The sequence below is a fragment of the Aspergillus pseudodeflectus genome (assembly GCF_044049435.1).
Source record: "Aspergillus pseudodeflectus strain CBS 756.74 chromosome Unknown BJX68scaffold_112, whole genome shotgun sequence".
Classification (NCBI taxonomy): Eukaryota; Fungi; Ascomycota; class Eurotiomycetes; order Eurotiales; family Aspergillaceae; genus Aspergillus; species Aspergillus pseudodeflectus.
Window position 1 is genome coordinate 19,084 of NW_027263888.1, and position 23,341 is coordinate 42,424.

At 52.7% G+C, this 23,341-nt stretch overlaps 9 protein-coding genes across 9 annotated transcripts; 1 reads left to right on the forward strand and 8 right to left on the reverse strand.

Moving 5' to 3' along the window:
- Window position 1: 1 nt before the first annotated feature.
- On the reverse strand, window positions 2-1,847 carry BJX68DRAFT_250511 (putative oxidative stress response protein Oxr1). The gene is made up of 2 exons (XM_071042266.1): window positions 725-1,847; window positions 2-640 (listed from the first exon to the last, which is right to left on the reverse strand). Exons 1-2 carry the CDS (start codon window positions 1,762-1,764, stop codon window positions 496-498), a joined length of 1,185 nt encoding a protein of 394 aa, XP_070892147.1. The 5' UTR covers window positions 1,765-1,847; the 3' UTR covers window positions 2-495.
- An 89-nt stretch (window positions 1,848-1,936) lies between these two features.
- BJX68DRAFT_34757 (putative endosome-associated ubiquitin isopeptidase (AmsH)) lies at window positions 1,937-4,080 on the reverse strand. Its single transcript, XM_071049016.1, has 2 exons — window positions 3,587-4,080; window positions 1,937-3,536 (listed from the first exon to the last, which is right to left on the reverse strand). The coding sequence occupies exons 1-2, from the start codon at window positions 3,731-3,733 to the stop codon at window positions 2,064-2,066; spliced, it is 1,620 nt and encodes a 539-aa protein (XP_070892148.1). The 5' UTR covers window positions 3,734-4,080; the 3' UTR covers window positions 1,937-2,063.
- Window positions 4,081-4,133: 53 nt separating this feature from the next.
- On the forward strand, window positions 4,134-6,358 carry BJX68DRAFT_274492 (uncharacterized protein; the record flags this gene model as incomplete). Its single annotated transcript, XM_071047677.1, has 2 exons — window positions 4,134-4,257; window positions 4,314-6,358. 2 exons carry the CDS (start codon window positions 4,134-4,136, stop codon window positions 6,071-6,073), a joined length of 1,884 nt encoding a protein of 627 aa, XP_070892149.1. The 3' UTR covers window positions 6,074-6,358.
- Window positions 6,359-7,082: 724 nt separating this feature from the next.
- On the reverse strand, window positions 7,083-8,647 carry BJX68DRAFT_34743 (protein kinase domain-containing protein). The gene has a single exon (XM_071049015.1). It carries the CDS (start codon window positions 8,511-8,513, stop codon window positions 7,335-7,337), a length of 1,179 nt encoding a protein of 392 aa, XP_070892150.1. The 5' UTR covers window positions 8,514-8,647; the 3' UTR covers window positions 7,083-7,334.
- Window positions 8,648-9,671: 1,024 nt separating this feature from the next.
- BJX68DRAFT_34741 (SRPBCC domain-containing protein) lies at window positions 9,672-11,022 on the reverse strand. The gene has a single exon (XM_071049014.1). It carries the CDS (start codon window positions 10,855-10,857, stop codon window positions 10,210-10,212), a length of 648 nt encoding a protein of 215 aa, XP_070892151.1. The 5' UTR covers window positions 10,858-11,022; the 3' UTR covers window positions 9,672-10,209.
- A 1-nt stretch (window position 11,023) lies between these two features.
- Window positions 11,024-14,022, reverse strand: BJX68DRAFT_34740 (uncharacterized protein). Its single transcript, XM_071049013.1, has one exon. It carries the CDS (start codon window positions 13,858-13,860, stop codon window positions 11,212-11,214), a length of 2,649 nt encoding a protein of 882 aa, XP_070892152.1. The 5' UTR covers window positions 13,861-14,022; the 3' UTR covers window positions 11,024-11,211.
- Window positions 14,023-14,270: 248 nt separating this feature from the next.
- BJX68DRAFT_273445 (uncharacterized protein) lies at window positions 14,271-15,556 on the reverse strand (the record flags this gene model as incomplete). The annotated part of the gene is made up of 7 exons (XM_071047467.1): window positions 14,271-14,320; window positions 14,368-14,598; window positions 14,647-14,714; window positions 14,793-15,166; window positions 15,216-15,283; window positions 15,335-15,371; window positions 15,428-15,556. The coding sequence occupies 7 exons, from the start codon at window positions 15,554-15,556 to the stop codon at window positions 14,271-14,273; spliced, it is 957 nt and encodes a 318-aa protein (XP_070892153.1).
- A 790-nt stretch (window positions 15,557-16,346) lies between these two features.
- Window positions 16,347-18,501, reverse strand: BJX68DRAFT_273446 (NADP-dependent isocitrate dehydrogenase; the record flags this gene model as incomplete). Its single annotated transcript, XM_071047468.1, has 8 exons — window positions 16,347-16,771; window positions 16,821-17,317; window positions 17,372-17,408; window positions 17,462-17,600; window positions 17,658-17,691; window positions 17,747-17,757; window positions 17,850-17,885; window positions 18,196-18,501. 8 exons carry the CDS (start codon window positions 18,499-18,501, stop codon window positions 16,347-16,349), a joined length of 1,485 nt encoding a protein of 494 aa, XP_070892154.1.
- A 997-nt stretch (window positions 18,502-19,498) lies between these two features.
- On the reverse strand, window positions 19,499-22,471 carry BJX68DRAFT_34803 (C-1-tetrahydrofolate synthase). Its single transcript, XM_071049017.1, has 3 exons — window positions 22,405-22,471; window positions 19,810-22,337; window positions 19,499-19,746 (listed from the first exon to the last, which is right to left on the reverse strand). Exons 1-3 carry the CDS (start codon window positions 22,426-22,428, stop codon window positions 19,638-19,640), a joined length of 2,661 nt encoding a protein of 886 aa, XP_070892155.1. The 5' UTR covers window positions 22,429-22,471; the 3' UTR covers window positions 19,499-19,637.
- Window positions 22,472-23,341: the final 870 nt, after the last annotated feature.

The following is a 23,341-nucleotide window of genomic DNA, read 5'->3' on the forward strand; positions in this document are numbered from 1 at the left end:
TGTCACCTATTTTTGGTGGATACACAGCACCTACATCAGTGGCTTTTTGTACCCCTCTTTCTTTCGTTCGCTCCCTTCTCGTTACGGAGTATATATCTTGCCTGCCTACTCAACTAAAAGCAAAAGAGGAAAAAATGAAAGGAAAAAAGACGTAACCAAGCAGCAAGAAAAGTGCTCACAGAAGTAGGCATGACGGAAACCAGCCGTTTCATGCCCAGGTATTTGATTATATACTATTATAATGCGCCACACACTGCTCCTTTCTTTTGACATCCTCCTCACTTTTTCCTATATCCACCTTGCCCTGCTCCAACAAATCAACTAACCGACCAGATAATGCATATGTAGATGAAGCCCGGGGTCGCCCAGGCCACCGAAACAGGGCTGAGAGCAGACACCGGGGTTTTCGGAGAGTAAGACGGGAGAGACCAATGCTATTGCTAAAACAAACGCCAATTGTTGAACCAAATTCGAGTGTTGTGGGTAGATAACCGGTCAAGAGCCGACATACCACACCTCGACGCCGATGACATCGAATTTCACACCCTCATCCGAGAGCGGCTCGTTGCCGAACGTTTGGCAGGAGGCGCTGACTCCCTTCTCGATGCTGGAGTCGACCCACAGGCCGTAATGGCCGTCCCTGACGATAGTATTAGCTTAATCTGCTCCCGTTTTCCTGACTATCGTGGATAGATGTTGAAATGATAAAGTTGGGGAAACTCACCCTCCGCCTAGACTCAAAAACCCGGTTTCGCAAAACATCATGTAATCGTTTACTCCGCTGTACGGGAACGCTTTAAAGCGGATGCGGTCGGGCGTAGATGTGCCGCTGTTTGATGACCGGGTTTGAGCGAGGACATGCGTATGAGGGGCGATTGGCTTCGATTGAAGCTTTTCGCCTCGTAGCGTCGTTGATCGACCGACGTTCGTCGTGTCTGCGCTCGGCGGGGGCGGTAGCCCGGCTTTCTCGAGGGCTTCTTCGTCGGGGATTCCGCCGTCTGCTGAGAAGAAGGCTGTTGATGGTGGTGGGAGGACGCTAGCTCTCCATAGGAAACATTCGCCTGTACCAAAGTAGTGCGAGTTCGGGTGCGGGGGATCTGTCATGTAGGCGCCAAAGACGGAGGATGCGGAGGGTGAAGCATCGCGGATGATGAGCACATAGCCGGCCCTCGGGCTGCGGTTCGAGAGCGCGCGGCAGTTTTCGTAAAGAGTTGAGAGGGAGGCGCCGTCCCGGTCGAGACTATATGCTAAACGCCATGTGTCGACGAGCTGGAGACGGGGCGGGACGAGTAAGCGGATTTCCTCGGCGAGGGCGCGGGTGAGGAGCTGGTTTTGCGGGTGCAAGGTGTTTTCGTATGAGTGTTCCTCGTTTGTGAGGAGGGTAAGAGGCGTCAAGGGCGGGGGTTGAAAAGGGGAGACGGTGCGCACGGGCGTGAAGATTTGTGCTTGGGAGGAAATGGACGAGGACGACGAGGAGGGGTCCGGGTTGTTGCGGCGTAGTCGGGACATCATGGTGCCGTTGTTATTGTTCGCTGGGGGATCTGTTAGGCGGCGGTAGAGGCCGGAGACGACGTGTGTGACAGGATAGGAGAGGTAGGAGGCCGCGGATTGATGGAAGGGAGGACTGTGGGAGCTGTTGTTCTCTTTGTGGTCGTGGTTTGGAGGGTCGGTTCCTGGGAAAGAGGCTGAGGTAGAGGAGGGGGTGGAGCCGGCGTGAGTAGGAGTGGTAGAGGACGAAGGATCACCGTGTGATGCAGACGACATCGAGAGCTGTCTGTTTGCGAGAAATTGGTGGGAAGGAGTTGGATGGAACGTGTCAATGAGGGTTGAGCTGGGGTGGAGTTGAGGCTGAAGTTTGGTTTGGTTGGGTGGGGAGATTCCCCCTCTTATCCTCTTTAGCTGTAGCTTAGCTTCGACTGCTCAAAAGAGTACAAAGTACGTATAGAAGTCTACCCTCATCATTCTCTCTCATCATCAATTCTCAATTATATACAATGAAGAAAAGAAAGCACTTGAACATATGGGGAATTGGTAATGGAAGAAGATCAAAGCCATACACAACATCACTGCTTCACCCGCTGATCGATCGTCTCAAATTCCAGCCCATTCGCCTCGAAAACATGTCCCGGACGCAATGCGTCGGTGTACAGGTTGGTTTCAGCATGCGGATGGAACAGTCCGGTCTGAGTACAGCTCAGAACTGACTTGAGCCCCGGTGGATCCGTCAAGCGAAAGACGCCCCAATCTGGCGTTTGGCTCGGCGCGCACACAATAGCAATACTCTCCGGAAGCATCACTTGATAGCCGCAGTGCGTATGAAGATCTCTTGAGCTCATGAAGCAGGTCTGAGTCGGGTGCGTATGGATCCAGCCAAGCACCATTAGGTCCTCTGAATCACAATAGTCAAATATCGCAGATTCGTTTACCGTCTCACAAGTATCCGATGTGGAAACCTGTTCCGGAATTAGAAGTCTAGAGATGAAGAGAGCATTGGAGATTAATGTGCCGCAAAGGACACCACACGTCTCCAGGTTCTTTCGAGTGTTCGACGCGGCAAGGGACAGGAAATGTGTCCGTAGCTGTGGCGGGAGGAAGACAGTGCGGAGGGGTGTGCCGTTTTCGAGATAGGCGGAGGGTTTGAAGGTAAAACTGGACGGATCTAGGCCCTTGCGTCGCTCGTCTGGCGTTACCTTAGCAGGGACTGCAGGCGCAAGTTCTGATAGAGATTCGGCCGATAGCTTGTCCGGCCGGGGTGGTGGTCCGTCAAGAGAGCCGTAGCTCTCTTTTGGGGGAAGTATTGGCGGCTTTGTGGGCTTCTCAGGCATCGGCCGAGGGATCCCTGCCGGAGAGGTGATATCGAAAGATTTCTGACGGGGAACGGTGGGATACTTGTAAGCGGATGTGGATGGAATCTCGGTCGACGGGCGTGTTGCAGACTTCGCTGGGCGAGACCGTGCCTGCGGACCATTCTCCAGATTGAGCCTCACTTCCTGGATGCGCCGGCTAAGATCATCTGACTCCCGACCCTCATTCCGCTGTAAGGCCTCTTCCCAGTCTCCCCATATTCCTGCTGCGCGGCGACTTGACTCATCACCGGCGCTTTGCCCATAGCGCATGGCATTCCTAGCTGTTGCTCTACGGCTAATCTCCGTCCGAGCCAGTTTTACAGCTAGCTCGCTGTCCTTCCCAGCTTCCAAGGGTTCGGCAACGCCTGATAGAGCAGGATCAGATGCGCTTGGTGGCTGAGTCGAGACGGCAGGGCTGGCCGTAGCCGACGGCATGCGATGTTGCCGCTCGCGCATCAACTGTGTGTATTTCTCATATCGCTTATTGATGCGTGGTTTCAATTTCTCCAGGATCTCAAGATTCTGCTTGACTTCCTTCTCCGCACCCACAAGAGCCTTCCGTTCTTCCTTCACATCTTTCCCGTCCTTCAAATCAGGATGGTCGGCCAAGTGTACGAGTACCAGCTGGGCATGGCGGAACAAAAGTAGATACGCCTGTTCATCGTGTCCTTCGCGAAGGTAGATCCGAGCCTTTGAAAGATTAGCATACCAGACATACCATGTTCATGCAATATGCAAACCTCGCGAACAAGAGTGGCAGCCGTCCTCAGCCAGTACCGCAGCGGAACCGCGGGGTCAAATTTGTAGTCCTGGGCGAGACGGCTGATCTTCTCTACGCTCTGTGGAGCAGAGGATCCAGTGCTCGGCGACGAAGACAGAGAAGCCATAATTACCGGACTGCTAAAGCTCTGGGAAGCGAAGCAGAGGCGCACCCAAGGTGGGACGCAAAAGCCCAGGAAGTCGCGCAGTCAAGTCCGGTTAGGCGAGAGGTGTTAGGCAGCAGACAAGCGTGATGTCACAGGCAGGTGGATTGCTCATAATCAAAGAATATCTATCCCATCCGCAGAAGAACGGAATGGTCAAGGGAAAGAACACGCCATGGAAGGTGGTCGATGCGAAGGAGTTGGGAGCAGAAAGCGAAAGCAAACGCGGCGGGGGTTTCGGAGCTCCTGTCCTCCGCACCGCGGTCTGAGCTTCTTCCATCTCTCTCCCCTGCTCCGTCGCGTCGCCCACGGGTTGGAATGCTGCAAATTCAAAGTCAGCTTCCAGTTGGCACTCTAACATAAGATGCCGGCACTCACTCGGTGGTCGCCCTTGAGCCGATACCCCTTGACCGAATCACTGTCCAAGTTCATGCCCACGGCAGGAAACGCAGGCAAAAAACCGGTCTTCGTGAGCGAGAGCTTGTGTGGTCAGTACAAGATTTCACCTCACCTTTACGAGGCTAATATACTCTCTACCTGCCAGATGATATTCTACAGCGACTGTCTCCCTACCTCCTACGAAACCGTCCTGTCGACATCCTAGATCTGTGGCCCGGCCCAGGTCTGTTCTCGTCGAAGATCAACGATTTTTTGAAACCGCGACGACATGTCCTCGTAGAGCCGGACCTGAAAAAGTTCAAAGACTTTCTTGAACCTCTAGCCCAAAGCCGCTCATGCTACGAATTGGTCTCGACAAAGATACAGACGGAGAAAGACTGGGGGCCGGCGCTTCTTTCCAAACACTTTCCGGAGCAAGGGCCGTCATGTACGGACAATAGCGGCCCTCTACCTAGGAACGATACGCTGCTTGTGCTGGCGAGCCCCCCGCCGCCTACTTCGACTAAGGACCACTTTACTGTGTCACGTTGGTTCATGACACTTATGGAAGCATGTTTGCAACAAAGGCAGCTAAACACTTATGGGAGCGTACGGCTGCTGGTCTCGGTAGGGGCAAAGGACGCCAAAACAATTCTGCCGTCCCTTATTCATGAACGTCAGCGCCCAGCCATACTCACCGAACAGGCCGCACGTCATGCTTTTCTGGTGGCAGCCACAGACGATTCTGCGAGTGGCGATTGGGCCTTCCAAAAGCAGTACGATATATTGAGAGACGGTGCGGCCCGTGTTGCCCAGAGAGCTTCTGAGGCCGGTGTTGTTACTCCTGTCGAGAGAGAGTTTTCGTTATCAACCCTGGAACTGGCGCCTGATGGCTCGCTAGTTGGCAAAATCCCTGCACCTTATCAACCGCGTATAAAAACCGCTCAACATGAAAAATACATCGCGGCCTTTCAGACTTTTGACAACGCTCGCCCGGAATCCCCAGATTATGATAAACTTAGACGAGCACGGAACCGTGCATTCACCCGACTCAACCAAGAGAATCGCCAGGCATACGCGCGGAAACTCGTTGTTGACAAGTATGCTCAACTTGACGAGCTCAACAAGTCCATCTCTAGACTAGCGGCAGACCAAACAACAAAATTAACAGACTTCGATCCAGTCATCAAGGAAATTGAAGCCGTCGAAGAATCCATTGCTGAGTGGATGTCAGAGCACCATTTCGATACCAGTCGCGCGGTGCCATACCTAGTCGACGACAGACTCGCAAGCTTACACAGTGGCTCCTTTGACGACGCCGTCCTTCTCTGGGACCGCCGCCCCTTTGAGCCGCTTCTCATCGGCTCAGAAGAAATTTACCCGCGCGAAACAAGCAAATGCCTCCTCTACTTCGAAGCCGACCCCAACGCGTATGCGGCGCGAAAGCTTCAACAGCTCACCCCAGAACAGAGATACATCGCGTATGACGCCCTTGAGGCATATACCCTCTCCCTCACGGGTTTACAAATCCACACCATCAAGAACGTCACGGACTGCCTCTTCCCCGCTCTTACCACAAACGAGATCATCAAAGCCATCCCAAGCCTCGCCCAATACGCCTCGAAACGCCCCAAAGCCGACTTTGACTCTCTTCCCAAGACCGTGCACCATAATCCCGAATACAAGATTCCGCCTTTGCCCTCATCACTCAAAACCCAAGACCCAGTCTACTGCTACCAAGAAAATCTTGACTACGACCTCAGCAGCGTCCGGTCCCGCGTCCTGCCTATCAGCACGCTCTGGGATTTGTTTGCCAAATACGCCACAGACTGCGACCCGAAGCAACATTCCATTGTGCAGCTTACGCGGTACTTTGGGGGAACCGTGACGACGGCTCGCGGGGGGATATGGTTATCCGACGAGTAAGGGAGGGAGCCAAGCCCTGCCGAGTGTGTGCTCTTTTTCTACCCCTTTTCCTCCCCTCAAATTTTGGTTGTTTATTCATGTCGTGTCCACTTTTCTTTTCCCTCCTGTCTTTTGTCCCTTCTTTGCATTTCTGTTCAGCGGGTGCGGGGTTGCTGTGTATGTACACTAGATTTTTGTTGGACTATTCTCGGAGTCATACGGCGAGTTGGGAGTGTTCTATAGGTTGTACCATCATGTATACTGTACATATTATGAGGATTGAAGAATATAAAGATGAAGAAGGATGTAGTATCGACATTCAACTGCAGAACCGGCCTAGGTACTTCTTAAACCTATTAGTTCAAGTTATTACATAGGCTAAAATAGATAGTCTAGAAGTATCACTGGTCTTATATACCATGTCTAGAAAAGATACTAAATTAGAGTAGATATACTATAGTTATTATTACTAACCCTTATAGTATTTTATGATTTTTTATCTTTTGATAATGGATCTATCTAATACCAGGGTAGTCCAGACTACTCGTCACGTCTCAAGACTATTAGTGATCGAGTAGATATTGGAGAAGCTATAATAATTTGCAAGGCGGACTACGTACATCAACATCTAGATATTGATACGTATACGAGAACCGAGACATAAAGGATATACTCGTCCCTTCAATAGGTACTGGGATCAGAAAAGAAATGAAGAAGAAGAAGAAGCAAACTTCCAGTAGGACGAGGTATCCAGGCCAAATTGGGCCAGACCAGACCATACCAGATCAATTTAGATTGCACAAGAGCGTTATCGTGTAACAATAGCATAATCTAACATAAGCCCAAACAGTGTTGGAGACTTGGAGTAATGTGGAAAAAGTCAGACATTGTATCCACATTCCCCATCACACGACATATAGTTGACATAACACAGAATATGACACGACATGGCGTCGTGTTTGGTCTAGAGTAACAGTAAAACAAAGCAAAGTAAAGGAAAAGTAGTAAAATCATGGGTATCTTGTAAGTTTGTCGTTGGAAAGGAGAAGGAAACAATAGATAAGAATACGATATTAAGAGAGAAAATAGGAGAGAAGGAAAAAAAAAAAGAGATATAGGGTACATAGGATGGAGTATAGATTGAGAGACATGGGTGATGGTGATGTGATAAGAGACGAAGGATAGATCTTTTGAGATGGGAAAATAAGATCAGATGATGCCAAACGGCGCGCGAGACTGAAATCTCGACAGGTTATAGCAACTTAACAATGACGTACGGAACTCAGGAAAAGAACTGATCCAACCAAAGATGTGGTTTGATCCTCTGATCTGGGTTCTTCATGACAGCAGGCTTCAAGATCTTCTCGACATGCCCATTCTTGGGCACGCGTGTACCGCTATGCCCTGACTGGACAAACTCGATGACCTGATGCCCATTCTTTGACATAAGGAGACGTCGCTGGCTAGGATACAGGAGTAGATCGCCTGTTGCCGCGGCAAGGAGTGTGACAGCAAGGGAAAACACATCTGACGCCGGGGTCGGCGGCGTGTCAGGCGACGAGAGTAACGAAGTGAGAATCTCAGGGGCAGTGAACGGCGGCGTTAAGGCAGTTTGAGCGCCGGCAGGTGCTGTCGCTGAGGGTGTGATTGGGTGCGAAGAGGAGAAGTCTGCAAAGAGCGGTTCGTAGGCGAACTCTGTCGAATTTGCGCCGTCATCGATGGACATGCGTGGCTTGAGCAGAATGTTGTGCGGCTTGATGTCCCCGTGGGTGACCAGTGCCTGGGAATGGATCCACGAGAGACTGGTAATGAGCTTCTTGGCGAGATCATGCCACTGTGCCATCCCCTGAACGGGCTCGAACATGTTGCGCGTGGTCTTGTTCTCCTCAGCAGAGCGAGCCTTCTCTTCGATGTACTTTGACAACGGGAGGGGGACTGCGGACATGACAATGGAGTTTGATTCCGCGATGAACCCAAGGAAGCGGACTATATGGCGCTCCGAGCCAGGGACAGAACAGGCTCGAGTGAGTGTGAGAGCCTCCGCTTGTAAAACAGCACAGCCGTCACGCCGGGCAGGCGACTTGACAGCAACCACTCGGCTCGCAGGAGTGGGCGAGCTCGGTGGTGTAAATGGGCGGACTATAGTGTCAGTGCGCGGCGAGGCGAAGGCCACGCGGACGACGCTCCAAGCGCCGCGCCCAAATTCCTTGAGGTGACCTTCATGGTCGCGCTGATACTCTAGCTGGTCGTAAAACGCTAGAGGGCAGGATCCAGCCACAATATGACCGCCAGTGGGCGTGCTCGTCACAGCACGAGATGCGGTGGAACCACCCACCGAGGTGCGGTCGTTCTCGATGGTTGGGGTAACTGGAGGAGTTAGCCCTGCCGCCGGTTGCATAGTGACGGCGCCATGCTGGGCTTTGGTGGAGATAGATAGCTGCATGGGCGTATGCGACGACATGACTCACGATACCCAGGGGTATGGATATGCGGAGAAAATGGACGAGAGATAAAATCTAGTAAGAAATGAAAGCGTATCGATATATATAATGAAAGGCGTGGGTTGGTATCGATCAAGCGGTTATCTATAGTGGTGGTCGAGATAGGCAGAAGAGATGCAAGCGGCACAGCCTCCGCCTCAACAAGGATTTCGAGAGCCAGTGACTCGACGGCTGGTGGCAATTCCGGTTGCGATTCCAGAAGCTCGCCAAGTTGACGTGAACCAAAACTCAGAAGGACGCAAAGGTCAGGAACTGGTAGACGAACCACGGGAGCGACGGAGTTTGATGGCGAGGAGCATGGCGAAGTATATGTACGCAAAACAATCTCTTTTGACACCGAGTTTCGAGGAGCAGACAGAGGGTAGTGAGATTATTGAGGAAGAGAGAGAAGATAAATAAATAATGTGAGAAAGAGAGAGAGAAAAAGACCGCGCAAGCGACGAGGCAAGCAGAGGAAGAAAAAGAAAAGCCGACGGGCAGAAAATAAAATGAGAGATCGCCCACGAGCTTAATTGCCATCGAGGAGCCGTGGTATCAATCAATTTCGGCTCCTTGCCTGGACTGTGTGGCACAGGGCACCTCTCTCCAACTTCCAAGCCCAAGAGCAAAAAAAGATAGCCAGTGACGTCTGCTTATCCGCGCGACAGAAGCATATCTTGATATCGGACAAAGAACTGCCGCGTATAGTTAGTCCTCGACACTAGACTGAACTCGCGTCTCACTCGAGGCCAGGACCCTACAGGAAAAACCATTGGTGGCGTAACATTAAGGAGTTCATCCTGATTACTGCGCTACTAGCCCGACCCGCCGCTCGGAATCTGGCAGACGAACACGGCACGACGAAAGCGGAAATCCGTTATTGGTACACCCTGCAATTTGCTGCATTTCTCCTGGATTGCTGCGGGTCAAACGGCTTGTCAACTTCCTCAGCAGGAGAGCTTAGACTTTCGCATCAGCTTCCTTGAGCTCTTGGAAGTAAACAAGTCGATATCTGGGGGATGCTGAGTGAGTCAATCCACTTGATTAGTTTCTCACTCATCTCCTGTAATCATAGTCAGCTGACCTGTCATATCTTATCAAACGCCCTACTATGGACGAGTGCTAAATCTTGGCACCTTTACGACTCCATCAGCATTCAAGCAAGCTCAGACTCGATATCTTATCATTGCAACAGAGAACAGCGAAACGTAACATTTACAAGATCGAACGCGACGACCCTTTGACCCCTTTCAGACCCCTCATTTCCCCAGTTTCAATCACTGAACAATCAAAGACTCCGGTTAAGCGCTCTCATTCCAACCAATCTTAACCCCACGTGGTCAGCGGCCCAGGCGCTTGGCAGCTAAATTCTCACGCCCGGAGGATCTTCCCGAGGCGCCCGCGCTGTGCTCTGTGATTTGTGAAAGCAGGTCTGGTGCTGGAGCTCGTTCAGCCTTGCTCATTCCGACTTTCTGCACAATGATATCATCCATCACCGAGTTCCCGGTTCATCACAAATGGATCGTGGAATACTACGGAGTAGGCTCCATTGTTCATTGCCGAGGCTACCCTAGTCTTCGGACATGGATACTTGCATAGAACACAAACTACTTTTCGGCGCGATCTCCGAAATACCAGCCCTCCTGGTAGCTAGTTTCGGAGTACGGATGAAGACGATCACTTCCTCCCTTCAACATACCCCTTCAACCCCGATTCCCAGATCCCAAAATTTTCCCTCAATCTCCCCTCAAAAATCCACCGCACCACATACGCAAGATACCCAACTTGCGACTCCCAATTGCGCACCTCCGTCACTACTTTCCCTTCTTCACCCTCAACCTGCACCTCGACTAACTCGTGCACGCGCTCCGCCGTCAGCAGCGAGGACATGATGAGCCCATCTGCAGCGCCGTCGCTCGCCCAGACGATTCGCGCTTTTCTCCCCTGAGTAGGAGTAGAAGTTGAAGCAGAAGCGGAAGTCGGCGCTTCGCACTCAATGACCTTGAGGTACGTGTCGCGGAGATTGACGTTGCCTAATTGTTTTGCTGTCGCGGCGTCGGCGGGGGTTTCTGGTTCGGGGTACATGTTGACGTGGAAGGTGAATCGCGATCCGAGACTTAGGGTCGGCGAGTCATCTTCGGTGTTCTCGGGCTGTTCGCGGATCGTAACTTGTGGCACGAACTTGTTCCATGAGGGCCAGGTTGAGGTATCTGTGAGTGCGGCCCAGACTTGGTCGATGGGGCCGTGGATGACGGTTGAGCTCTGGATGCGGAGGACTGCGGAGGTGGAGGGGATGTTGGGTGTATTGGGGTGCTCGTTCGGCATTTTGAGGCCTTGAAGTACAACCTTATCTTATGTCGATGCGATTTCCAACTTTTGTCGATCTGATGCAGGTAAGATGACTAGAGGAGGTTCAAGTAAGGGAGCTATAGCTCCTCCACGTGACCATGCACGAAGACCATATTTCTCGGCATAGGCAGTCTGACTGTAAGGATGAACATGCAGCATACTGATCAACTTCCTGGAATCATGACTGTTTTAATTAAACTAGTGGGGCACTAATCACATTGCCACGTTGTCATATCTAGACTGATCTGTCTAACCTGAGCTATCCTCAAGAGTGTAAAGGTAAGAATGCATCACAAGTCTCGACTCCTCATTTCATCTCGTAAACATAGTTCATAACTTGCTCACCACCACCGGCTTTTGAAGACTACCGGGCTTTCGCACCGGAACTTGCCGTTCCTTTGGCTGGTGATTCTCTATGGGAAGATCGAACCGAACAAGCTTGCGTCGCTTGTGATGGTGCCGATGCATCGCATCCAGAACAATCGTCTTTTGCCATACTCTTTCCGACGACTTTGCCTGTTCCTTCACTAAATCGGCGAGTTTGTCGCCGTTACTGGCGGGTTGTGGTGGGTAGCCCATTGGCACTGAGATTGCATGCCCAAGGGGGTCGGAGCCAGCTGAAAAGTGTGACATTGGGGCAGCCCGGAAGGGGAATGAGGAACGTCGATGGACTCTCGTCACCGAGTCCACAGGGGAATCAAGTACACTAGTGCTGTAGGCCGACGAATGCTGGTCCAGGCCATCTCTCGAGGCACTTTGGACATGGGGGGTATCCAGGCCAGCGTTGTTCGCCATGAAAGGGAGACACCAATCATCGAGCTTAGGGCTGGGCAGATCTGACTGAATCTGGGCGGCTAGACCATCAGAAACCGATGGCCAGGAGTCGGGAAACATGCGAGGCAAACCCAAACCTGACTCGACTGGGCGCTTCGAATCACACAGCACATCTCGCGAAACCAATTCGTCTTCGCGCGTGCGAGAACGCGGCGAATGAGATGGCTCAGGTCGTTGCGGGAGCGATTGACCCTGCTTTCCGAGGGTTTCTTGGCCTGGAGAATCTTGAGACTGAGATGATTTGTCCGATGAGCCCTTAGGTTCTTCCTGGGGTGGCGAATCCGGGGGCTGACTGGAGTTTTGAGAATCCGGGGCCCGTTCCTGGCCTTGCTGACCTTGTGAGCCCGCTGCGCTCGATGGGTCATGTTCATCGTCTTTGTCCCTTTTAGGGCCTGACGGTGGTTTGTCCAATCCAGCAGAGTCTTTCTCGATTCCCTCTTCCTCGTCGTCTTCTTCCTGTGAAGCATGTCCCGGGTCTTTGGAACCTGATGTTGAGCTGTTCGATCCAGAAGAGCCCTCATCTCCCTCTTTCTCGGCGTCTTCTTCCTTTGCTGCATGTCCAGAGTCTGTGTGGTCCGATCGCGGTCCATCTGATTCAGCAGCGCCCTTCTCACTCCCCTTGCCCTCGCCGGTTTCTTCGTCGGTTGTGATTCGCGAGTCATCGAAGCCTTGGCTAGGAGTCGGCTGATCTGTATCCTGTCCGAACAAACTCTCGGACACTGGTTGGGGAGAATTAACGCCAAAGTTGCCCTGCTCGTGGATTTTATCGTGTGGATTATGCCTGCCGATCACACTCTGGACAACGGCCATCCTGTCTGCTTTACCCCTGCAATATGCACCGAGTACGAGCATGGACACTGTCTCTTCAAGAATCTCGGGATCGACTTCGTCCAATCTATGTGCTTCGTTGAGATATACCTGTAGGCGAGCACTGATGGCGTCCATGTCTAGGCCACATGGATTGCCGCGCTTTTCCGAGCCGCTATCGTCACTAGTAGACTCATCCTCGTCGGAACAATCGTGCAGTACCCGGCACCAGCCACGGCATGTATAACCTCGACACCCTTTGTCTCCTCGAGGCCCTGGTGGCCCAGGCGGCCCTTGTGGCCCGGGCTCTCCCATTGGACCCGGTGGCCCTTGCGCCCCAGGTGGGCCTGGTCGCCCTGGTGGACCCGGTGGCCCTTGAGGGCCTTTCTCCCCTTTAGGTCCTTGCGCCCCAGGCTGGTCTTGCTGTGATTCGTCTTCTTGCGGATTAGGCCTTGATCGACTTCGCCGTGTAGCATCTTTCTGTGGTTGGGGTCTCTGCCATAGACCCTTTGATAAAACTGGCTCTGGTCGGTTGTTTTGCGGTCCGAAGTTGTGCCGTGAACTAGCCCTTGGCCGACCTCGCTGCCTATCGTTTTCTTGCGGTTGGCCTTCCTCTTCCGGGTCTTCCTCTCGTTGATCCTGAGGCCGCTCGCCTTCGTGGTCTGAGGGCTGCCGCTCTGGGTTTTCCCGTCGCCGCCTTATTCCTTCACTGGCAACCTCATGGGGTTCATTACAGGCTCCTAGTAATGGTGGTGGCTCGTCGTCCGACGTGGATTCATTCGGCACATGGTTCGGCGGAGGCTGTGACGAAGAAAACGGCAAGAGGTTCCAGAGACCTTTTGTGATACGCACCAAGCACATGCCAACAAAGGGGCTCTGAAGGTTTGAATGGAATGGCGGATGTCGAAGGAATGGGGAAGAGCTCGAATAAGTCTTGTTGGCTTCAGGCGAGCAAGACAGGGTAGTACGGCTCTTGTAGCGATCGACGGTCCGGGGGACAAAACTGGCGATTTCCAGAGCAGTGAGAGACTGGGCGTCCTTCCGGGGTATACGGCTGGCTGACGATGGACAGACATCCTCACCGTCAGTGCTGAGCTCGGAGGCGCTCCGATGCAACATGTTGTCGACGCTGCTCAAGCAGTAGTAGCACATGGCATCGTACTCTCCTTCGCGAGGTACGAGGCTGGTGGTTGCTAAGATCATGAAGTGGTACAGATTTAGATCATTCCAGTCCATGTAGCCGATTCGTAGCCACGATGGCAACTCGTCAAGGGGAATCAACGGGACTTGTCTGCCGTCTGGTCGAATGATGTAGAACTTGGGAAATGGCTTCCACATGGCGATAATTTATCTGGGTTTAAATGGATTGAAAGAATAACGAATGTGGTGATAAACGAATGACGGGGGATAATTGGGAGATGAAGTTGACCAAGTTGAAGTGTTGCACAGCAAGAAGTCGTTCGTATCAGCGTCCTGTGTGGTTGCCATGAGCATCCAAGTCCGCTTAGGGAAGGACCCTTAGATGCACCTTCCGCCACGAGGCATAAGCCTCAGCTTGCTCTTGCCCCATACAGCCATTAGCACCCGCCGGACTTAGAGAGTCAACTCCCAGGCCTCTTTGATGTTGTTCGTCCCATGCCTCAAGTCTGAGCGAATCGTATATTCATACCTGAAACTGTAGATCTGGCATACGATCAAAATCCGGTTGCTCAGCCTTCCCACTCAAAGGTCGAGGTTCATCCTCACCCTCACACCTGGTCGGGGCCGAGCCCATCTCCCATCGTAGCTCCCTTACCACCTGAATACCACTAGCTCCCGAATGACAGTGTGAGTTCGAATCCATACCAACATCCACAGACACATCCGCAGAGTAGCCGGCGTTACCATGGAAAGGTTCCCAGAGCATCGCGGGATCCCGTAATCGTTTTTCGCCCTGACTACGGGATGCCCTGGCGCATGACGGCAGACTCCAGGGAAATTTCTGGTAGATGAGCTGTCTGAAGGTTGGAAGGCTGGCGCAGACGATGGCGACGTTGCATTCGGCAAAGGACCAGATGGCGACGATGCCGTTCAAACCTAGAGGACGTTAAGAAGTGTTTATGAGTGATGGAATATAAGGCATACGGCTATAGTCTGTAGCTCTTGTAAGTAGGACGAGCGTGTGTAAGCGGACTGCGCTGGTAGCACAGACACTAGATGTTAAAGTGTCAGCACACTGTGGAGAGACAGAAAAGCCTAAAACTGTAAAGTTCGGCAAAGGTATAACTCACAAAAGCCCCAGGGCAAAAATAAACATCACGCAAGCCTTCTGCCTTCGCGGTATCCGCAGCCTGACCAACTGAGGCATGGGCAGAATCACAAGAATCAAATCACCGGCGATCTGCAGCGCCGCATTGAGAAACCAAACCACTTCTCGCGAGATACAAGTATGCGGCATGCTGGGATCCCAGAATGCCTGGACTGGGATGCAGATGAGCAATGTGCCGATAACCATCCACAGGCCTGAGCAAACGATCAGGACCAGGAGAACCCATAACAAGACTCGATAGACCCTTGTGGTGAAAAGGCGCAAGTATAATAAAACCATGGATATTTTGGTGAGATTTAGCGTCAGATTGTATAGTGGCACTGATATCCAAAGCATCTAGTAGATTAGCTGGTGCTCAAATGATATTCGGAAGTGGCATGCTTACCTTGAGTTGATTCTGATATTCGCTTTGCGTGAGAGTCGCCTGCGGCTTTCCCAAGCCATGCGTATGTTCTGCACAGTATCAATATCAATAAGTCAACACTAGCAGAGCGCATTCCATACCAGCCATGAGGACCCCGAAGAATGCATAATCCGTCAGCTGTCTCCAGTTAGCCAAATACCCCGACCTCCTCAAACAACCCAATAGAGCCGTACCAAAGAAAGCAGCAGAAACCAATCATCCCACCCTTGTGAGCAAACCAGTCTGATGCGCGTATACAGCCGCAACGCCACGACGATCGTGGACAGACCGACGAGACTTATCGAGACAGGAAGCACGTACATCCTGTGGTTCGACAAGGACTCGATTGGTGCAGGACAGCTAGCTGTAGATGCTATGCCTGAGCCACATCGAATGCAGAGATGATGATAAATGCCATTTTGCGTGCTGGCAGGCGGTCGGTGACTGTCAGGGACCCATGACCTCGAGCACGTTTCGCGGGACCTAGGTTAAGCTGCTGAGAAAATTGTGCAATAGCCTATTGCGTCAAGGACTCATAGTGGCGACCAACCAAAATGGGCTTGGGCCCTTCGAGATCGGGGAGATAAGGTTGGGTAGGTCGAGTTCGTGGGGTGAATGGTCCGGCCCATGGTTCGGTGTGCACTGTGCATACCTAGGGTACTCGGATCGCCCCTTCGGCGGAGTGGCCGACCTTATGTAACAGTGACTCGAGTCCACAAGACGCTCCCGGCAAGGGGCAAAATTCTTACCTCTAACTGGGAATGTTGCAATGAAGACGAATTAAAGAAAAAGATAAGAAAATTGATTTCTATCTAGCTTTGTTAAGCTTGCATGTGCCTGCGAAGTAATGGATCGCAAGGTACAACATACCTAGATAAATCTATATATCTAGGTCTTGGTATGAATATGATCAAGCACAAGCACCGTGTCGTGTATGATCCGTTCCTTTGTTCAAAAAGGAGTCCTTCCCTTTTTCATCCCCAGCGGTCCGGAATGTACAATGTGGCCGTCTGGGGTTCGTGTCGCGTCACCAAGATGTCGTCAGAAGCCAGTCCATGAAAGCTGAATGCTAGAATAGGTATCGTAATTGTTCAACGGTTGATCGTGGTATATTTACAGGCGGGCCTTGAGGTTGGACTTGAGTCGGCGCTCAACGGCAGCCATGTACTCGCGGGTGGTAACCCAGGCCTCACGGTCCTTGCGGCCGCAGGCAAGGGCAAGATCCTTGGTCATGATACCCTCCTCGTTGACAACGTCGATACAGGCGCGCTCGAGCTCCTCGGCGAAAGCAACAACGTCGGGGGTGTCATCGAGCTTTCCACGCTGGATCAGACCACGGGTCCAGGCAAAGATGGAAGCGATGGGGTTGGTGGAGGTCTCGCGGCCCTTCTGGTGCTCGCGGTAGTGGCGGGTAACGGTACCGTGAGCGGCCTCGGACTCGAAAGACTGGCCGTCAGGGGTGATAAGAGTAGAGGTCATGAGACCGAGGGAGCCGAAGCCCTGGGCAACGATATCGGACTGGACATCACCATCGTAGTCTACCAACGGTTAGAACTGAGATAGGGGCAATGAATGCTAGACACTTACTCTTGAGGGCCATGACGAAGCCACCCTCGCTCTTGATCATCTGAGCGACCATGTCGTCAATGAGACGATGCTCGTACCAGATGTTCTTGGCGTCAAAGTCCTTCTTGTAAGTGGACTCGTAGATCTCCTGGAAGATGTCCTTGAAACGGCCATCGTACTTCTTCAGGATGGTGTTCTTGGTGCTCATGTACAGAGGGAGGCTCTTAGCAAGAGCGAGCTTGAAACTGGCGTGGGCGAAGCCGCGGATGGAGTCATCAGTGTTGTACTGGGTCTGAGTGATACCGCCACCCTGGAAATCGTAGACCTTGATGGACTCGGGCTCGCCGCCCACGGGGGTGTAGACGAGCTCAAGCTTTCCAGGTCCAGGAATGACACGGTCAGTAGCACGGTACTGGTCACCGAAAGCGTGACGACCGATGATGATGGGCTTGGTCCAGCCGGGAACAAGGCGGGGAATGCGGGGAATGACAATGGGCTCACGGAAAACAGTTCCGCCACTTCAAGGAGCGTTAGCTATGCGCCGATCTGGAGGAGAATGGTATGGAACGTACAGAATGTTACGGATGGTTCCGTTGGGAGAGAGCCACACTAACGATATATGGTTAGCAAGCGCTCGAGAAGCTCAAGCACTCAGCACTTACTCTTCTTCAGCTTGAATTCTTCGACACGGGCCTCATCGGGAGTGATGGTGGCGCACTTGACACCAACTCCATACTTCTTGATGGCCTCAGCGGACTCAATGGTGACCTTGTCGTCGGTCTGGTCACGGTACTCAAGACCCTACAGAAAATGGTCAGCTCGTCGAGGCCTGGCAGCAGATGAGCACCGAGAGCATACCAGATCGTAGTACTTGAGGTCGATGTCAAGGAAACTAGGCTTGTCTCAGCAAGTGGGCAAGGTGAGCCGAGGTATAGTTCTAGACTTACGGCAAGATCAACTGTTACACAGGAAATCGTTAGCTTCAGAATCGGCCAGGAACGGAAGCCAAAATGGAACATGGCGTTGCGGGGAGCAAGTATGGAGACTCACCTTCTCTCTGATGTCCTTCCAGATAATACGGGTCATCTAGGGAACGGGATGGTCAGTGACATGTGACATGGCAGCTGGGATTGAGCACGCTTGTTGGCTGTAGCGCAATGATCCTCGGATGATTGACGTTGGTGCAGCACGGAGCAGGGCGACTTTCGCCGTTTTTCCCCGCGTTTAGGGAGGGTCACGACGAAAATGCGCCTCCCGAGGAGCAAGTCAACCAAGATATAAGTCGCACAGCGCGAGATCATGCAGCCCAGTGTACAACACGCGGAAGGAAACTCTATTTTCTTATTTTTTTTTTTTCTCTCTTGGTCCTCCTTCCAGATCTGGGATTGAAGCCTACCTCATCGCCGTCCAGTTCCACGACGGGGTTCTTGACCTTGATCTTGGGTCCTTCAGTCGCCATGGTGCGGGATTGAATGCGGTACAGAGAGCGGGTAGCAGCGGCACGGGAGAAGTGAGCGGAGGTTGAGGCGAGGGCGCGAGCGGTAGAGGGGGAAGCAGAAGAAGGAGAGGAGGAAGCAGAAGGCGAAGAATAAGAGGCAGACGAGAAACAGCGAAGAGCGGAGGAACAGGGAGGGGCAGCCAAATGAAGAGGGGAGTTGAGGGAGCGGCGAGCCAATGCGGAAGTGAACCGAACCGACGACATCGTGGGAATTCGCAATCAGCGCAACGGGAGAAGGGTAGTAGGATGTGGAGGAGGGGCGGATGATTGCCCAATGCCTGCGGAAGCGGATTCGACAATCGGTAAGTAGGAGACTCGACCCTGGGAGCCTGGAGAAGGCGATTTGAACGTACCCGAGGGAACTTGATGTAGGAGGCTCGGGTGGAAGGAGAGCGCAGTGGAGTCGCAGAGGGACGACAGGAGGGCAGGAGTCACTGTCGCGGAGCAGAACGGAGCAAGCCGGAAAATGATTCAAGGACGACCAGAGGAGTGGAAGAGAGATAGTCTCGAGAGAGCTGCGTGGGCGAGAAGAGGTTGACTCTTTCTTATCCCACGAGGCAGAAGCGTCGTTGCTGGAGAACTTCCTTTTCCGCCCACCGTGCGCGCCGAAGCCGGCCGTTCTGAATAACAGAATCAATAATGGGAATGAAAGGGTCTACAGCGTTATCAGAGTCTCCTGGGAGTTGGGATTTTGCATTTCAGAAACTCTGAGAGCAGCGAGCTCTACAGGTTGGTATAAAAGTGATGATGACGTTGATCAGGCGACTTGCCATACTATGGAGAAGCAGCGAAGAGGTTCATGCGGAGTTGCAGATGGCGGGCGTTGAGGCGACATTTCCCCGTCCACCCACCTGCCACTTCATGCTGTGTCATTCGAGTTGCTAACGCGGAATATCTTTCGAATCAAATCTGCAGAAATTCTCCGTCTGTTGCTTGGGATCATGAATGTGATCCTGGCGCATCCTCGAGGATCGCTCCTTGATCTGTTTTTCCCGCGGCAATTCGAGAAATTTTCCGCCGGCTGCAACCCCGATTCCTGCGATCTTCGGATGTTCCCTCGCATGTTTAGCCGGCTGGCCTTTGCGACGCTGCCGGCTTTCCTCGGATATTCAACAAGGTAAGACGATTAATTATGTTGTATATATTTTACTCCTATCCTGTTGAAGAGGTATGTCCCATGTTTTTCCTTCTACCCGTCTGGATTCGTCACGTTGAAAATGAACCCTCACAATAGTGCTACCATGCGCGTCGTAACTGACATCCAAAGCCATACCCAATAATATGCAGTGAATAAATGATACCTATGAAACAACTCTAACCACCACAACTCTCCAGCACGTTTAGAAGAGCCCGTCGATCTCTCCAGTTTCCGGGTCGATGTCCACATTTAAGTAGCCAGGGGCTGTCGGCAAACCGGGGATTGTCTGAATATCGGCTGCAAGCGCGTACCTGAGGAAGAAAAAGCATTTGTTAGTCAAGTTTAGCATTACCGGGCGTCGGATTAAGCCTTACAGATACCCACCACCCACCGCCAGCCGCACGTCACGGATGGGGACCGTAAATCCAGTTGGGGCTCCCTTTAGCGCCGGGTCGTGGCTGAGGGAGTACTGTGTCTTTGCGATACAGATGGGGAGGTTAGAGAAGCCTTGCGCGGTGTATGTGTCGACCTTCTTCTGCGCCAGTTCGCTAAACTCCACCTTGTCTGCGCCGTACATGACCTTGCCAATGCGCTCAATGCGCTCCTGGATGCTACCATCCAGATCGTAGAGTAGCTTGAAGTCCTTGGGCTTGGAGCTGGAAACCATGACGGCCTTGGCCAAGTCAATAGCACCGGCTCCACCTTCCGCCCAGTGGTTGGCGGAAACGGCGTCTTCGGCACCCGCAGAGATAGCCTCCTCGCGGATGATGGCGATCTCGGCCTCGGTGTCGGTCTCGAAACGGTTGATAGCGACGACGACTGGGACTCCGTATTGCCGAGCGTTCTCAATGTGTTTCTTCAGGTTGACGCATCCCTTGCGCAGAATCTCAGTGTTCTCAGTGCGGTAAACTTCGTGTAGGGCACCGCCTGGGCTGATCTCGGGACCACCGCCGTGGACCTTCAAGGCCCGAACGGTGGCTACAATGACGACCGTATCAGGCGACAGACCTGAGGACCGACACTTGATGTTGAAGAAACGCTCTCCGCCCATGGTGAAATCAAAACCAGCTTCTGTGACAACGAACCCAGTCTTGGCTTCGTGGTCCTCATCGGGCTCAGTACCTGCGAGCTTCAGGGCTAGTTTATCCGCCAGCACGGAGCTAGCTCCGATACTGATATTGGCGAACGGACCAGCGTGAACGAGAACGGGCGTTCCCTCCAGACTCTGCATCAGGTTAGGCTTGATAGCATCCTTCATCAAGGCAGCAAGGGCTCCTCCAGCACCAATATCGTCGCAAGTAACTGGCTCGCCGCGCCGTGAAGTAGCAACGACCATACGGCCGAGTCTCTCTCGCATGTCTTCGAGACTGCTGCTCAGTGCAAGAATAGCCATGCACTCACTCGCGACAGAGATGTCGAATCCAGTCTCACGAGTCAGACCCTTCTCTGTGGGAGCCTGTCCAACGGTGATTCCGCGGAGGTGTCTATCGTTGACATCCAGAACACGGCGCCAAGTGATGGTCGAGGGATCAATGTCTAGTCGGGCGAATCGGTTGATTTCATCTTCAGTGAGCTCATTGGGGTCGGTCTTGGTGATACCCAGCTTCTTCAGGCGCTTGTACATTATAGGCAGGAACTCGCGCTTGCCCTTCTTTTCGGGAACGAGACGTCTGTAGAGAGCGGCATCCTTCTGGGTAGACTCGTGGAACATCCGAGTCTCAATAGCAGCGGCAAGGAGGTTGTTGGCGGCGGTAATTGCGTGGATATCACCAGTCAAGTGCAGATTGAACTCATCCATGGGGATAACCTGACTGTATCCTCCACCGGCAGCTCCTCCCTTGATTCCGAACGTAGGACCCTGACTCGGCTGACGAACATTTGCAAAAACGACACGGTTGAGATGCGCACCGAGAGCCTGGCTCAGACCCAAGGTCGTTGTCGACTTGCCCTCACCGAGGGGAGTCGGAGTGATACCACAGACCAAGATGTATCGGCCATTGCGGCGGTGTGACAAACGGTTGAGGACTCCAAGGCTTACCTTGGCCTTGGTGTGACCGAAAGGCTCAAGCTCGTGAGGCGCAATACCAATCTCTGTGGCCACTTGTGTGATGGGCTTCGGGTATTGTGCACGAGAGATGGCGATATCTGAGGGGACGGGAGAAGTCAATTTGATTGGGAGCGGGGTAATGTGGCGCTCCTTCTGCTTCTCGAAGTACGCTTTGGCGGAGGCGACGACGTTCTCCAACAGCATGGCCACGGTCATAGGGCCAACACCACCAGGAACGGGTGTAATCTTCGAGGCCACTTGGGAGGCACTCTCAAACTCGACATCGCCAACAAGGCGTTGACCGGACTTCTTCGTAGAGTCTGGCTTGTAGTTGATACCGACGTCAATCACGACAGCGCCGGGCTTCACCCACTCTCCCTTGATGAATTCGGCCTTTCCAATGGCTGCCACAATGATGTCCGCATTCTTCACAATGCGGGGGATATCGGGGGTCTTGGAATGGCAGACAGTTACAGTGGCATCCGCGTCCTTGAGAAGATAGCTAACAGGGCTTCCGACAATGTCGCTTCGTCCAAGCACAACTGCCTCCTTGCCAGCAGGGTCAACACCGCTGGCCTTGAGAAGGGCCATCACGGCTTTGGGAGTGCATGGCACAAACAGAGGGCGGCCACCCCTCTTGGCCAGCTCTCCGATGTTTATGGCTCCAAATCCATCAACGTCTTTCTCGTCAGCGACAGCGGAGGTAACTGTGTGCTCAGAGAGGTGCTGGGGTAGGGGCAGTTGGACGAGGATTCCATGTACTGAAGGGTCATTGTTGGCCTGGCTGATCTCCTGGACGATCTCGGGTTGTGTGATAGACTCGGGGAAGTTGATGACTTTGCAAAGGATGTCCGCCTAGATATAAGCAAGAATTAGCCAATCGTGCATGGTGTAACTGCAGGTTGACAGAATAGTAACATACTTCCTCGGCAGCCTTGAGCTTCATGCGCACATATGTGCCTGAAGGTATGACAGGTTAGCCCCTCCGAATCCTACCCCGCGCCTGAGACAGTATCTCACTCACTTGAATCAGACCTGCTGCCGACTTTTGAATTGCACCGTCAGTGTTTTCCTAATAGCTCTCATAGAGGTAGAGATTATACGTACCCTGAAAGATGACAAGGCTGGGTTTGAATCGAGGGTTAGACTGCTGGATCTGCTGAATCTCACTCTTCAACCCCGCGCGGATATCCTTCGCGATCTGGGTGCCATCGATCTTTTCGGCCGCCATGGCGATTCTGGTGCTAGAAAAAAGACGAGGGGTCTGGCACTGTACGTCGGGAAAGTATCTGAAGTTTTCCGAACAACGTCGGGGAAAGGTTGATGTCCGACGACAAAGAGTCAAAAACCCGCGTCGAGCAGGGGAAGATGAGAGAAAGGATGTGTCCCAGAGAGAAAATTGGCGAAAGTCAGTTGATTGACGCTGAACCCTCGGATGCAGGCCGAAGCTCTTTGCTCGAGCAGCACAGCGGGGTACGGTCGCCGAATAGGCGGGGGGATATGGCATCAATTGCTCCTTTCGGGTGCAGCGCGCCGGAGAACTGGTGGGCAGATAGGAAAAGGTCAATCTAGCGGAGCCAATTTGAAATGCAAATGGATAATATGGACAGTAAATTTGATGACTGAATAAGGGCAGCGCCTAGAAGGTGTCAATTAACACAGCAGCAGCTTCTCAGCCTTCATCAAGGTCCCCTTTTCGATTGTATACAGGCTCATGCTCATGCTTTTTTCTTCCCTTTGCTCCGGCTTGCGCACGGGAATCTCCGACAATGCTCAATGTTTATTGGCTCCACGGAGGCGGGCGCTGACATCAGCAGGCCGAGGCTGGCGTCGATCACACTTTCCCTGGTTGAGGATGG